This window comes from Onychostruthus taczanowskii, unplaced genomic scaffold (assembly GCF_017590055.1).
Source record: "Onychostruthus taczanowskii isolate IOZ18803 unplaced genomic scaffold, ASM1759005v1 scaffold46, whole genome shotgun sequence".
Lineage (NCBI taxonomy): Eukaryota > Metazoa > Chordata > Aves > Passeriformes > Passeridae > Onychostruthus > Onychostruthus taczanowskii.
Genome location: NW_024502125.1, coordinates 5836273 through 5852080, shown reverse-complemented (window position 1 = coordinate 5852080; position 15808 = coordinate 5836273). Strand labels below are relative to the sequence as shown.

At 41.5% G+C, this 15808-nt stretch overlaps 1 protein-coding gene across 9 annotated transcripts in view; it reads left to right on the top strand.

The window, feature by feature from the left end:
- The first annotated feature begins 2556 nt into the window (after nucleotides 1–2556).
- The window catches only part of PDE8B (phosphodiesterase 8B), a 69586-nt gene continuing 56334 nt past the window's right edge, over nucleotides 2557–15808 (top strand). For all 9 annotated transcript variants that reach the window (XM_041414646.1, XM_041414651.1, XM_041414644.1 and 6 more), the window contains exon 1: nucleotides 2557–2868. In XM_041414646.1, coding sequence (XP_041270580.1) covers nucleotides 2557–2868 — 312 coding nt within the window. The remainder of the gene's footprint in view (nucleotides 2869–15808) is intronic.

Here is a 15808-nt window from a genome sequence, read left to right as displayed (position 1 = left end):
TTTTCAGCAGTTCACATAGTTCCCCATCCTGCAGCAGCCTTCACTCCTCTCAAGCACTCTGGCACGTTGCACAGCAAGGCTTATCCTCTTTAGTTGTGCTATTTCACCATAAACCTAAAGTAAACAGCATAGGGGTTGCTGCTTGAGGGCTGCATTCAGCAATGCTTCTCCAGAATTGTGACTTCTTATTCTACAGCTTGTTTTCTGGCATTAACCCAAATGTATACCTAAGCAAGGGAAATCCATGTGAGAATGGGCAGATTTTTGCAATGCTGTCTGAAACCAATAGCAAAGTTGTCACGGAATTCAGTGGGAACGGGGCAGAAACTGGAATACTGGGATGTTAAGGAAACCTGACTGATTGACTGACTAACAAAATAACTTATCTGATAATTGATATCAATTCAGAAAAAGGGACTGTGCATATCTAGCAACACAGTTTAGGGTATGACATAATATTTTCACCCAGTTCAGTCTGCAAAGTCAAAATATGGTTTATGTTCACATCCTTTATTAAAATCCTAAGTACCATTGATACCTGAGGTGGGTACATTTCCATGAAAAACATCTTTAAACTAGATAGTCAACAAATCTTAGAGGTCTTTTGGGTAACATCGCTTACTCAAAAATGATAGGTTTTGGGTGTACCCTGCAAGTGTATGGCTGAGTGGCACTCCTGAGCTCCTGACTCTCTACCAAATCTCAGTTGTAGAGTAGAGCAGGCAGCTCAAATCCCCAACTTAAGTTTCCCAACCATTAATGGAAAGGAAGAGAGACTTGAGAGTATTGCAATGAATGCATAAAACTGGCTGCTTCTGTTATTAAGTGAGGTTTTAGGACACATTCATCTGCAACTAAGTGCATTATGCAGTGGGAGGCAGTGAGGGCTCGTCCAGAACTGCAGTCTCAGCAGCAAGAAAGGCTGAATGGTTGTGATGAAGCACAGCCTCCTTCATTTTACTTATACTGAGCCTGTCTCCAAGGTTGTCCTCGAAGATAGCCACCAGCAGAGCACTGTGGCAGTGGGCAAACATGCAAGTACGTAGCATGTGCAGGATATAAAACCACAACTTGATTTGTGAACAGTGACAACTAATGGGGAAAAGAGTTACCTAGAAAATTATGATTACCAGGGCTCACTGTGGTAACTGGAAAACTGAAAATACTTTGTCAAACAAATTGATGATCTCAGTCCGGTTTCTTGATGGACTGGTGCCTGTCTATGTTGCCATAATTGCAATGATTAATGCACTGCATCAAGACAGACAGAGGCTAGGGCTTAAAGTCTCTCTAAACTGAAGCATTTTTAGCTGTGAAACCATCACTTATAAGTAAACTGAAATCTAATTCATGAAAGTGCTTCAAAAGCATTAAGAACCAAAAATAACATATTCAGATCATTTTGTAGTATAACATCACAATCCTTGCACCAACCATGCTTCACGTTTCTAGTATTTTTACATCATTCACTAAAACTAGGTGAAGAAACAGTGGTCAAACATCAAGTAATATTCCAAGAGGAAGAAAAGGTATATACACAAGTGTTCCTTGGTGGCTGGGTTTCAGATAAATGCTTTATTACGCAGGAAGCATACTGCTTGGATGACATTACCAATTCTTGAAGGATTTATTATGTGCCATTTAAAACAGAGGGATTTAAACTAAAATCTTGCAAAGGCTTAAAACCTCCATGTTTAGCTTTACACCTCCTACATAGTTTCACTGTGGTCAATGAAACTATTCACTGTGGAAAGCTAAGAAGGTGTGTAAACCTGTAGCATTAAACATTTTTCTTTATTATCTCACCAGGGACTGGAAACAGGGATTGGCAGCTATCAGACATCAAAGGTACTTGTGTCACTGAATATTGGCTTAATTGAAAAGCAGCATTAAGAATTGTGAAACAATTCTGGCCTTTTTCCCCTGACTTGCAATCGGTGCTATGTGGCTCTAAACTGCTCCCTTCAGTACCCCCAAACAACTGAGTTTTGCTCACCCAAGAGTAGGGCACATTTTGACTGTCAAAATAAGTATTTGTAACTTTTTTTTTTTTTTTAAGTATTTAGCATAACCGGGGTTGCTGAGGATGAGCATGTGTGTGTGTGTGTAATGTCCCTACGGGAGGCTTGAAAACAGACCCTCAGCCTGGGTCACGAGGGGGCTGCACCACCGATAATCAATCTTCTCACCCTTCTTCTCATCCTTCTCCTCCCCCTTCTTCTCATCCTTCTCCTCATCCTGCTCCTCATCCTCCTCCGCTACCCCCCACCCCAGGTGAACACAGCCCGGTGGTCTCTGGCGCTTCGTAAGGCGCTGCCGAAGAGGGGAAGGGGCTTAGCAGGTCTGGGGACCCCGGAGGCAGCGCGGGGAGCGGGAGGGGTGACGGGGAGGCGCCGCAGGGGCGGGAGTGGCCGGGGCAGCGCCAGCGGCGGGGGGAGGCGCCGGTGCCGGCGGCGCGGGGTGCGCGGCGCAGGGGCGGCGGCCCCGCAGCCCGGGCGGGCGGCAGGTGGGAGCGGAGCGGAGCGGGGTGGCTGGGAAGGGAAAGGAAGGGAAGGGATGGGCTGCGCACCCAGCATTCACGTCTCGCATAGCGGTGTGATATACTGCCGGGACTCGGAGGAGTCCAACTCCCCCCACCAGACCACCACGATCTCGCAGGGCACCACCACCCTGCACGGCCTCTTCGTTAAGACAGACGCGGCCGACTCCATCCCCTCCGTCCTCGCCTACCAGAGCCGGCAGCCGCCGCCCTCCGCCGGCCCCCGCCGCAAGGAGCGCAGGGAGTCCGGCGGCGCCTCCGCCCGGTCCAGGACGCCCCACTGCTGCAGCGTCGAGGCGGAGACCCAGACCAGCAGCTCCAGCGCCAAGGTAAGCGTCGCCGCTCCGGAGGGATCTCCTTCGGTGCCGGTGCGGGTCCCCGCCGGCCGCGGCAGAGGGAGGACGGTGCGCGGAGCCAGCGCCTCCCCCGCCGGAGGATGCTCGGCGGGCGGGATGCAGCTGGCAGGAGCGGTGCCCTGGTGCCCACTGACTCACCGCAGCTGCGGCCGCCGGGCCGGGCCGGGCTGGCACTGCTGCGGGGGGGCCGCCTGGGGCTCGCCGGGGGGAGCGGCAGCCGCCGGGCCCCTCGGGCTCTCTCCGCCTTTCTCCGCCCCGAGCCCACAGTCTCGGTGCTGGTCCGGGGCGCCCTGTGCTGGGACCGGCCACGCACGCCCAGCGAGCGGGGAAAGGGTTTGTTTCGAGCTCTGTGCCTAATAGCAGAGAGTACTTGGTGCTGGCTTTATTTACTTCGTCCCTTTTTCTTCCCGCCGTATGTGGTTAAAATGAACTGTTGCTTCTCGGCGTGGGTGTTCGGCTGAGAACCGAACCAGTGTGATCTGCACGCGTATGCTAATGCACCTTGCCGGTGGAGGGCTGTGGAGATGCTCCTGGAGGAGCGGGCGGGGGCTGTGTCTGTAGGGTGCCTGGAAGATTTGGATCCCCCTCTCAGTGGCTAAGGCAGGCACCACTGCAACCTGCCTGTCCAACGTCTTCACTTAAGTTGAGCACTTGAAAAGAGATCATTGCGCTGGTTTGGTTGTTTTGGTTTTGTTTGTTTGTTTTTTGTTTTTTTTTTTTTTTTCATGATGTTTGTTTGGTTTGTTGGGTTGGTTGGTTTTTTTTTTGGTTTTTTTGGGTTTTTTTTTAATATCAGAGTAGGTAACTTCCCTGAAAGCCTTTTAGAAATTAAATTTTGCTTTGTTGCCCCTTTCCAAAGTTTATTAATAAAAAAAACAAGCTAGTGTCATGATCTTAGCTGCATCTTAGGTTACTTTTCTGTTGTACTAAGAAAGCAGGTTATCATGTCACAAAGTAATCCTAGTATTTTGTTAGAATATCAATAAGAAATTCCAAAGTTATAAAATGTTTCTTAATATTTTAAAAATTCAGAAGTCATCTTAAGGAAAATGTAAGAGAATGGGAGAAATCACAGAAAAAAAAACCCAAACACCCCCATGGCCCACTGTCAGTTTATTAGTTCAGATGCTGAGAAACTTGTAGAATTGTCTGCTGTCACATTGACTTTTTTACTCATTCAGGTGAAGAGCCTGCATCATCAACAACTGGGATAAAATTCAAGCATGACTGGAGTAAAACAATTCTTGCATTTTTTTGGAATTGTAGATTTATTTTATTTTTTTACTAGTCAGAGTGCAATACTTAAGACAAAATATGATTTCTTTTTTAATGTAGAGGAGAGCAAAATCAAAACACTTTTACAATTGTTTTAAGTTGAGAATTGAAAAGAAAATGGGAAGAATTGGGAAAAAAAAGGTTTTTTAGAGTCATGACTTGGTTCTCAATAGTTGTTTACTATATGTTATTACATTGTGTGCTGTTGTAAACAAAAATATTTCCTAACTTTCTAGTTATTTAAACTGCATGTATTTCATATGTTTTTGAACTTTGTGATTGGCATGTTATGAGTTCAACAAGGCCCAGTGCTGGGTCCTGCCCTTGGGTCACAGCAACCCCAGGCAGTGCCACAGGCTGGGGCAAAGTGGCTGGAAAGGAGCTGGGGGTGCTGCTGACAGCGGCTGAACATGAGCCAGGGAGTGCCCAGGTGGCCAAGAAGGCCAATGGCATCCTGGCCTGGAGCAGCAATGGTGTGGCAGCAGGTCCAGGGCAGGGATTGTCCCCGGTACTGGGCACTGGTGAGGCCACACCTGGAATCCTGTGTCTGGCTCTGGGCTCTTCACTACAAGACACTGAGGTGTTGGAGTGAGTCCAGGGAAGGGAAACAGAGCTGTGGAAGGGTCTGGAGCACAAGTCCTGTGAAGAACAGCTGACAGAGCTGGGCGTGAGACAGAAACCTGAAGAAAATAAAGTTCAGGGGGACCTTCCTGCTCTCTACAACTGCCTGAAAGGAGCATGCCACCAGGTGAGGATTGGTATCTTCTTCCAGGCAACCAGAGACGGGATGAGAGGAAACAGCCTCAAACAGCTCCAGGGAATGTTCAGGTGGTACATCAGGAAGAATTCTTCGCACAAAGGATTGTCAAGCATTGGAAGTGACTGGCCAGGAAAGTGATGAAGTCACCATCCCTGGAGTTGTTAAAGAAATGACTGAATGTGGCACTCTGTGCCATGGTCTTGTTGATACAGTGGTGATTGGTCAAAGATTGGATTTGATCTTAGACATCTTTTCAGAGAATCACAGAATTAACTAGGTTGGAAAAGACTTTTGAGATCATCAAGCCCAACCTGTGACTTAACATCATCTTGTCAACTATCCCATGGCACTAAGTGCCACATTCAGTCTTTTCCAATCCAAATGATTCTGTGGTTCAGAATTGTGATGATTTTTGATAGCTTCACTTCTTTTTGCAAATTATGAGTTTGTTAGGTGTCTGGGATTTTTGAAGTTATTTAACAACTGTTTCAGTTATATAGTAGAAATATTTCCATTCTTATAAGAATTAAGATCTGCAAATTTTTTAAAATATTTTTTAAATTTTTTTTGTTGTTGAGTTTTTTTAGTTGAGTTAGAGCTGCCATTCTTACTGCCAGTCCTGGCATGATTTTGTAAATCACTAAAGTATTGACTACAACAGAGTTGGGTTATTACAGAACTATCATAAAAGCAAAATAGCTTTGACGGATTACAAGAGGAAAAGTGTGGAAACATGTTTCTGCAGTAGTACTTGATAACAACATTTATTTCCATAAAAGGTCAAAAGAATAACATTATTTATTTTGGTATGGAAAGAATGTCTAGCAATACCACTTGGTTTTAGCTGCTGTAGTGCTTGGTTGCAAGTATTAGCTATATTGGATATTCCATAACAAATGGCATCACACCTGGGGAAGGAAGGAGGAAGGCACGGGGGACATTTGGAATGATGATGTTCGTCCTTCCAAGTAGCCACTGCACAGGATGGGCCCTGCTCTATCGGGGATGGCTTTACACCTGCCTACCTATGGGAAGTGATCTTGAGACTTCAGCATTAGCAAAACTTTACAGCAACAGACAAGTTTCAAAGCTCATGTTGCTAACATATTAGCTAGATGGAAAAAAACCTCCAAACAACTTGCAGATTTCCATTGATTATCATTATTATAATTTTTCTTCTTGAAATTACAAGAACAGCAGGTGTAATGATTTGGTTCTTCTTAAGCTGTCTTCTTTGTAGAAAAGAAAGACTTGTTTATGAGCCTCTCTTGATCAGTCACAATAGCAATAGATTTTGACAGTTTTCAGGCTTTTCTGTAGGAAAATAATTATTAGAAGTAAAGCTCAGGAATAAGCAAAAATACAGTGGGACAGTATCTCTTACCAACATTGGCTGTGTTAAGTTGCAAGGTGGAAGTGTGGGGACATAAGCTTCTCTTCAAAATGTCAAGGACCTAGGTTTTTTTGTTTGTTTGTTTTTGTTTGGGTTTTTTGGTTTGGTTTTGGTTGTTTTGGTTTGGTTTTTTATGTGGGGAATAAGTCAAAGACTGCAGTTGCCAAATACAAAGTGGAGAACATCAAGAAATCCAGACACCAAGAGAGTTGCATCAGGTTGATAGGTCCTGTAGAAATACAGTCATGAGTATTGCCTTGATTTCAAATACAGTTGTCTTTCGAGCAGTACCACGTATAAGAAAAGTCAGGGTACTTCTCACATTTCTGGTTTTCTTTGAGGTGTGCTACAGTTTAACTGGCTAGTAGTAAGTTCTGTGGCATGTGGAACATGGCAGATGTAGTGTAAAATTAGAAAATAAACCTCCCAACTCTGTAACTTAGTGTGATGAAGGTCCATTTCACAACTCAGTAGGACACCTGAGACATAAGGCATCTCTTGAACATAGCTGAGGTCTGAGTTGGCATAAAAAAATTGAGCAGGCCAAAAAGTGTTGAAATATGCCACAGTGCAGGACCTTCCTAATTTAGGCTAGCTGTTTTCTGAGAGGTGCTGGCCTGAATAGCTCTTACCATAAAGAAAATTACTAGTTTAGAGGTGTTCTTCTGTGACTAAGCCCAGACATCTTAAATGAATACAGTAAAAGGAATTTTCCTGCTCTGTATCTGACCTTTCCATTCCTCCTTCAAATGATGCAGGTGAACTTCAGCAAGCACTGCATTTATGCTCTTAAGCAATGCTAGATAGAAGAACTGTTACAGAACAGATAAAACCTTTTCTTCAGAAAATATTATACCACCTGGCAAAGATAAGCCTGATTATTGACTTCACATTGAGTCACACAACATTGTGGACTTCCAAAACCTCTCTGGATGATATGCATTTATATCACTAAATATATAAAATGAGCTCATGTGCATGCTCACACACACCTATAAGAAAAGAGAATTGCTGAAGGCTTGTAAGAGAACAATGAGCCTCAATAGTTTCATCATTAGAACTCAACAGGTCCAGGACCCCTCTAAGTCCTTCAGTAAAAATTTATTTTAAGACTTTGGCTTTCAGTGCCCAAAATATCAAGTGGTTTCAAATTGACCCTAGCAGCATCTGGTTTCCCCTTTTACTGTTTGATATGCACAAAACGAGATGGAAGTTTGATCTTCTGAGTAGCTTATTGTGAATGTTTCAACATTTTCTCTATTGTATATGTAACTTTTCTAAAAGTACCCTTAGTGAACACTGGATGAACCTGCTAGAAAATAACATGTGAAGTGTTTTCGATGCAGCAGGGTTTACCTTCTTTTGGTGAGTCTTGTCCAACCCAGGATTATAACTTAAGGAAATCAACAATCACATTTACTCGTGTAAAGACCAAAGCATAGAGCATTGTGTAGAGCAGCCTGTATGTTTGAAGTGGTTGGGGACATGAGCTTACAGCTAACAATTCCGCCTGATGATCTCTTGTGTAGTACTGTCTCCCTCTGGCACAGATCAGTAGGTGCATTTCTAGCCCAGAAAGTCACCAGCAGTCACCTTGCTGCAGGGCAGCACACAACACCCGGCTGTCCCCTTGCTTCTCTGAGGGCATCTTCTCTGGTACAATCTCACAGACCATAAAGCAGAATGAGCTCATTCTGCAGGAGCTTCCACAGCTCCCCCAAAAGACCAGTGCTTTTGGCTTATGAAGCTTGAATCACCTTTCCCTCTACCAGAGGAAGAAGCTCTGTGCAAAGATACATTGTTAATTCTCAGTTAAGGTGACATTCTGTACAGCTTTTTGGTGGCAGTATCTACTCCAGGTAACTTTCTTCACTTGAGAGGACCATTAGTCCATTTGCCAGTGAACTTTATTTTTCCCTTTCAGTTCAGCCATTTGTGTTAACCACAGCCCCATCCTTCAGCATCCAATTATTTATAAATGTCTTTCTCACCCGTGTTGTCAGCTGTAAAAGAACAAAATGCATTAGAGACATGCTGTTCCTTTGAATTACCTCTAACTCTTTGAATAGTGAGGTACTCTGGAGAATAGTTTTAAAAAATCCATGTATATCTCTACCCTGTAAATCTCTGACTTGGCTATCCAATGCCAAAGATTTCATATCTTGGATGTAGAAAGGGTAGAGTGCAGATTAATGCTGAGAAACCCCTCAGCTAAATGGTGCTACTTCAGAACCTGTCTCAATATTAAACTCATAACAATGTGAGTTATTTACTTTGAAAATGCATGTCTAATTTTGATGTAGATTTACAATTCATTGACCTTTTGCCCTGAATTCTGATTGCATCTGAGGAGGCAACTTTTGGTCCAAAAGGATGGGAAACCTGGACCAATGCAGTCGGTTTCATAGCATGGAAGAATGGAGCAGGAATTGCAAAGATCTGGGCCACCTGGACTCCAGTACACAGAATTCACAGTCAATACAGCCAGGTGTGAATGTGTGTATAGATATTATTAAACCACATTTAAATAAGAATTCCAAAGGAACAATGGATAGTTGACAGACTCTGCATCAGTAGGGTCAGTAACATCCACTGATGAAATAGGCAGAAGGGAGTTTTGAAGCAATATAGGTAGTAAAAATCAAGTTATTCAACATCTGTTTGTAAGCCTAGCAGAAGCTGCTCACAGTCAGTTTTCATATAGAGCTGCAGCCTGTCAGATTTAATTACAATTCATTTGTTTATATTTGGAAGAGTGAGGTCTGATTCCTTTCTTGTTATATGCATGTTCTCATCAAATAGTGATATAGTTACAGGTGCTGTACCTGTCAGTGCTGTAAAAAAAAATCAGTGTAATTGAATGTGGAATTGAACATGAGGTCTCTGGTGTTAGCCTGGGAGCTACTTCCAGCAGTCATTTTTCCCTTTTCTCTTGGGTTAGCCATTTTGCTACAAGAACAGTGAGAGAGGCTTTCCTCCTCCCCTGCTGCAGATTTGGGAGGCTGTCTGAGGGCACTGTGGACTTGAATGTTGTCAATAGTCATTGTTCTCCTGCAGTTATTGTGTCCATTATGAAATGCAATTTATCAAACCATTGTGCTAGCCCGAAAACCAAGAAACCTCTTTCAGGAAAAGAGAGAGAAAATTAGGTTTAGCTTTTTGTGTGTGTTCTTTTCCAAAGTTAATCAAATTTCTTCTGATACCCCAGAATAGGTGTTAATGTGATGACTCAAGTGTTTTCTGGATGGACACCCAGGCTCAAGTCTCTGTTTTGAAAGTGTCTAAAAAGGTTCTCCCATGTGAGTACTCTTCTCCCGAACTGTTGGCTATTGTTGGTTTCTCTTTCTCTTGCTTTTAAGATTGCTTCCCTGAAATCCATGCATTCCAAAGAGTCCTGCCTGATGAATCACTACTTCCTCTTTGTCTCAAAGACAGATCTTTCTTAAATAGCTGTTTAATTATATTGTGAAAAAACAACAAGATTTCAGAAAGGGTGGTTATATTACATTCCAGAATAAATCCATTCACATGTGTTAAATGTTTAGGTCTGTGTTATGCTCCAAGCAGTGTTGTGGCTCATGGAAGAAGTCAGTAACTGCCATGTCAAACACCTTGCCATGGCCTTGTTTCAGGCTACTGCATTTTACCTCAAATTGCAATGCAAAGGAGACTAGGATAGCAAGACAAAAAAGTTAAGATTTCTTGCATTCTCATGGTCATGGTGTATTGATCTGCAGCTGCTGGACAGCGCTCCTTCCCCTTGAAGCTCTGGATGGCAGCCACAATGTGCTGGTGGAAACCTAGGAAATCTTTGGCTACCTTTGTTTCAAAGACATCAGAAAGGTCAGCTGGAGTACTATGGTGGTGTGGTGGGTGGTTAGAGAAGAGATGGATGAAGTGAAGGTCTGAGATGGGCTAAGCAGGTGAGATATCATTGTTCAGGTAGTAAAAAATGATCAATCTAGCACAGCTGGGGTGGTTGTGGATGTGTCCTCTGTTATGGGCTGGAGGAGGTCAGCGCAGAGACATGCCAAAGGGAATGGGGCTTAAGGGGCATGTGGGTAGAGAGGTGTTTTGGGGGAAATTGAAGTCTTTTCTTGGTGGCACTGGATATCTTTGATGCTTAGGAGTCTTGAAGAAATGTGATGTCCGAATTTAGAGATTTCTGTCCAAATCTTAGAGCTGCTCAACAAAAACATATCTTTACTATTCAGTGCTGCTGCAAGGGAATTGCCTAGATGATGATCTGTGCACAAAACTGTGGTGTTGTGTCCGCTGCTGCCTAAAGTCACTTGTTAGTCTGTGCTTGTCTCCATTTTATTAACAAGCCCATCACAATAGCAGAGGATTCCTTCCACATCTTACAGTCAAACATTTGAAAGCAAGAGAGAAGTATCTAATATTAGTCTAGACAAAATGAAGATCACTAAGCACCTGTTTTCTGAAGGAAGTTTTGACAAAAGAGACTAAGGTATTCTCCCCAAAACCAAAATTACAGTAACAAAATGACACCAAAGGAAAACAAGCTAACACTAAGAATCAAAATTTTTCTGACATGGTGATACTACTGATACAACTGGTTTTAGTATAACTTCTGTGATAACTTTGTTAAATGGCAGCATGCACTCTTATATTGCCATCCCAATTACGAGAGAATTCATGCAGTATGTTAGCTCTGTGAGTCCGGTGCATGGGAACAATTTAAAATTAATGTTTTCTTTTTTTCTTTCAAATGTAACTTTGTATAAATGGTGTAATTTTGTTTGGTGCCACAGTTTCTTTGATACATTCTGGATTTTTTTTTTTTTTGTTTCAGTGTGACAGAGCTTTTAGTACTCTAGTCCTTTAGGTGAGATTGGACTGAGGAACAGAACTGGGGGTTTTTTTCTCACACCATTAGTGGGTTAAAAACTGTGTGTTTGATAGAGGGCTCACACTCAAGACAAGAGCTGTACAGGTCTTAAAAACAATATATTTTAAATGTCATAATTTTAAGTTGGATTCTGTGCATCCTGGTGGTAGAGATGTCAAGACTTTTTATTTCAGGTTTATGAAAGTGAAATGTAAAATTATTGAGAATAGAAAAACTAGTGGGAGTTCTGAGTATTACAGTCAACCAGAATGGGTGTCTGTTTGCAGGTACACATCAACAAAAACAGCTGATGCACATACTGATCTCTCTTGGCCCTCTGGCGTTTTAGTGGCTTAGGGACTATCCATACAGTTCAAAGAGTTCAGTAATGAACTGTCTTCAAAGAAGGGAATCTTTTTCATGGGTTCCACTGCATTTATACAAGAGACTATTTTTAGATGAAGCATTTTTTTGCCCCTTTGGAGCTATAAGACATCTGTGACCTCACCTTAGATTTGAAAAATCTGCTGTGCTGGAAGTAACTCCTTGAAGGCCATCCTTTCATGTTTGCTTTATTGTTATTTTTCATTTAGTTGCAAATATCTGCAGACCTGTAGAGAGTTTTAAACTGAAAAAGGTGCTTATTTCTGTAGCTCACATATGAAGTCTTGTCAGAGAATAGTGTTTTCCTGCATGGCTGGTGCACATGATTGCCCATCAAAGGATGACCCTTGATCATCTGATTTTTTTTGTGTATCATTTCCTATCACTGAAGAAAGAGAAGCATTTTATTTCAAAATCTAATGAATGAGCTTAAAATACAGTGTTTACTGTACAAAACAATATTTAATGATACAACATAAAAACTTGGTATAATTTTGCACTTCCAGCCCCAGTGTAGAAATGGGAAATGCATACATATAGTCCAGTAGTACAAATTCAGAAGTCGCTATTCCATATGTTAGAATGCAAATTTTGCATCTGGAAAGATAACACTGACATCAGTGAGATGATGATCTGGCTTTTTTTAGATAGGCAGTGGGCAAAAAGCTATTCAAATTTTCTGAAAATTTCTCCACATTTTATTTTTAATTCAATGGGAATAAAGGACTGGGCTGTAACATTCTCTTGTGGCTAAGGGACTAACAGGGATGAAAACAGCTGGCATTATACCTCCTACACAGCCCTTAGCTATTTTAGCTGTATTTGGTCTGGGCAGTGCTGCTGCTCCAGTTTGCCTGTTCCTAACTCTCCCTGATAACTGTTCAACATTTCTTTGTAGGTGAAGGAGGTAGTGGCCAGGCATTTATGCAGTATATAAGATTTGCATCTCTTGGAGATGTCAGCAGTGCTTCCTTTCATTGATCTGCCACTCTCCCTGTCACAGGATTTTTGTTTTTCACCTGTTCTTTCAGCATAGGATTGAGGAAGTGATCACATAGGAAGAGGATAATTTGCCTTCTTTGAACAATGGGAGATTTTTTTGTATGTTTGTACATATACTTGCTGTATTCTTATCTGCAGGTTGGGTGAGCCATCTACTGGCATCTTTCTTCCAGTTTTGGTTGACTTTATTCCCCAAATACATTTTGTTTATTTTATTGCCCCTCTCTTTGCCCTTTAGAATAGTTGCAGAGGTATTGTCTTTACTGAAAATGGGATCAAAGCAGGATACATTTAAATGTGTGAATTTCTAGGTTCTTTTTGGTCACAGTTCATAGCCTGCTTCTACCAGCTGCTAAGTATCTTCAATCATTTTTCCTCGCTCTGAAGGAGGGTTGTTCTTTGTCTATTCCAAGTATTGCCTAAACTGATTAGTATGTGACAATATAGGTATATCTTCTTTTTTACTATCAATATGCATGCCATGGACAGGAAAAATCACGGCATAAATGTGTGACAGAAAAAAGTATCTTCATGCTGCCTATTACAGAATTAAGTGTAAAACAGGGAAGAGCCTTCTGTGCATTTTCTCTAAACTCCTTTCAAATTTTTCCTGCTTGCCTTCTTAAAAAATCACTTGGCAACTGACTTGTTCGCTAGTGGGAAGTTAGTAAGAACTGGATTTTCTGTTTACTTGAAAATTTTGCTTCAACAAGAGAAATATTTCAACCCCAAAATTCTGGGGAAAATGTTTCATTCATTCATAAATTAGAACTTACGATAGTCAGTTTGAGATTCTGGTTATACTTTGATAAAAATGTTCACCTGATTTACTGCTTCTTCAAAAGGCTTTATTTCTAATACATTAATATCTTCTATTAGCTGGGAGGATCCAGCTGAAAAATTTCTCCCTATGTGGTACTGCTAACTTCACTTCATGCTGCAGTGCGGAGGTCCAAAGGCATGTTACCATAGAGATACCCACAGTAGTTTTAAACCAACTTTAGGTTACTAAAGCTTGAGTGCTAATGATTACTGCAACATCAGCTGCGGAATGCACACTGTCAGGATGGATACAGGCTTCAGCAGCTGACTACACTTAACTACAGCCCAGTGATGCTCCTTTTTGAGGTTGGAAGCATAGGACTGAGACCTTACAGCTCTTGCTGAGATTTAGCCACTCTTGTACTAGGGCACCTGACCAGGTGCGTAAGCACCTCAGCTGTGCCACTATTATAAGGGAGAAGTAGGTGGCCTTGGACAACTAGATCAGATCTAAAAAGGTCTCCGCAAATGGAACTGCAGAGCTTGCTGCTCTTCCTTCTTTGTTCTGTAATTGACATGGGTTTTTTAAACTTTTTGTGATGATGTATTTCACACCCGGGGTAGAGGTTGCACTGTTAGATCAATATTCAGGGTGAAAAATAAAGTGAGTGATTATTTATCGTCTCACCATCAGCCATAACATCTTGTATGTAGTTACAGATTTGGCTCCACTGTGTGTTTAATGCTTGCAGATGTGTTCAGTGAGCACATACGGAAATGGAAGTTCATTCCCTTTTGAAGAAAAAGATAAAGTGGAGCACTAAGGTGAAGAATTTAGCAATCAATCTTTAAATAAATATGGTTTCTTATTTGGTTTGCTTCTGATCCCAAATCTGTCAAAAGAAACTAAGCAAGGCGGATGAGTAGGCTGTTGCTGGTTCTGTTGTCATTATGTTTCTTTTCATGGAGAGCCAGGTCACTCATATGAGGCAGCACACCGATGAAATGCTTTCCTGTTATTGCTGGCAGCAACAGAAGGGTAAAGTGTGTGACAGTGAGTTGTGTATGTTCTGCTGTACATATAAACTCATGAAGACTGCTGTGCTGCTTCATGCTGTACACATTTCAGTGAGAAGTAATAATCTCAGGTAGGAACAGCTGCAAGTCTGCCTGTCAGGGGCAACAGAGAAAATCATCAGGCCAAGCCATCTTAAATAAGATGGGCATTCTTGCAGCTCTTTAGTTTTCTGAGAATCAGTCCTTAAAGTAGTAGTAAAATGTGTTTATAAATCTTTTTGCATTAGAGTGTTTTTATCCTATTTGTAGAGTCACAACCTCTTCACTAGTCTTCCATGATAACAGAATAATTTGTCATGGGTATCAGTGAAATTACTGTGTTCATAGTATAATCTAGTTACTTGAATGTGTTTCAAGACTGTGCAAACCTGTGTCTAAACCTGTGTAAATACTGCACTTTTTGGCAAGTATCTCATGTAACAAAGAAAATTCAAAAGTAACCAATATGCATGAGAAATGCAGGAATAGTTTTTATTTGCTGTAAGCATAAGTAAGGCTTCTTCATTTTCCCAATGCGGTAACATGATCAATAACTACAAACTTATTACATTTTATTATATACAGAAGTAGGGTAAACTCTTTTATAATCTGCTATAGGAAAAGTTTGAAATTTCAGTGTCCCAGGCTCTGACATGGCCCAATGCATTTCATGCTGTGGTTTTTGCCTCCCCAGAGAACACTGAGGAGACACTTTCTGCTTTGGGATAAGGATTCCTGCAACACCACAGAGGTTGTCTCAGTCTGACCCAGTGGGAGCAAACTCCACTTGAAGGGTAGTTTCCAATGCACAGATGAAGATTCCACTCCCAAAAAAAAATGGGAACTGTGCCTAGCCTTGCCTTTAGCTTGCCTTTGTAGACTTCCAAATATATATTTCTTAGCTTACTCATGGTAAGTGTTTTTGAGGCAATCATATTTTGAATGTGGTAAAAGTGACTGAATAATTAAAAAAAATACCTCTGCATACATCATTATTGAAATTGAAATGCAAGATTAGAAAATTACTTTTCTTTTAATCTTTATTTTTAATGGCAAAATATATTTTTGGGGTATTGTTTTAATGAAGGGAAATATAAAAATCCAGTTAATACAAAGACATTTCATTTAAACGTTTATGGGGCAAGCTGTATCTCCAGATATATGTATGTCTCTGCTAGAAGCTGCAAGGGGAATTGAAACACAAAAAACTTCAATACCATGAAATATTAAGCATAAGCCAGCCCTTCAGACTCTTGTGGGGAAATGGCATTTTTTCAGCATTTTGTTTGTATTCCATATTCAATTTTCTTTAAAATTGATGCTGAAATGGGTCAGCAGTGCATGTTCCTATAAACTCCCCATAGTTCTCATCACTAGTAAAATTACTTCTCACCTTCTTTCTCTTCTTTCTGATAACTTTTGTGGGGGC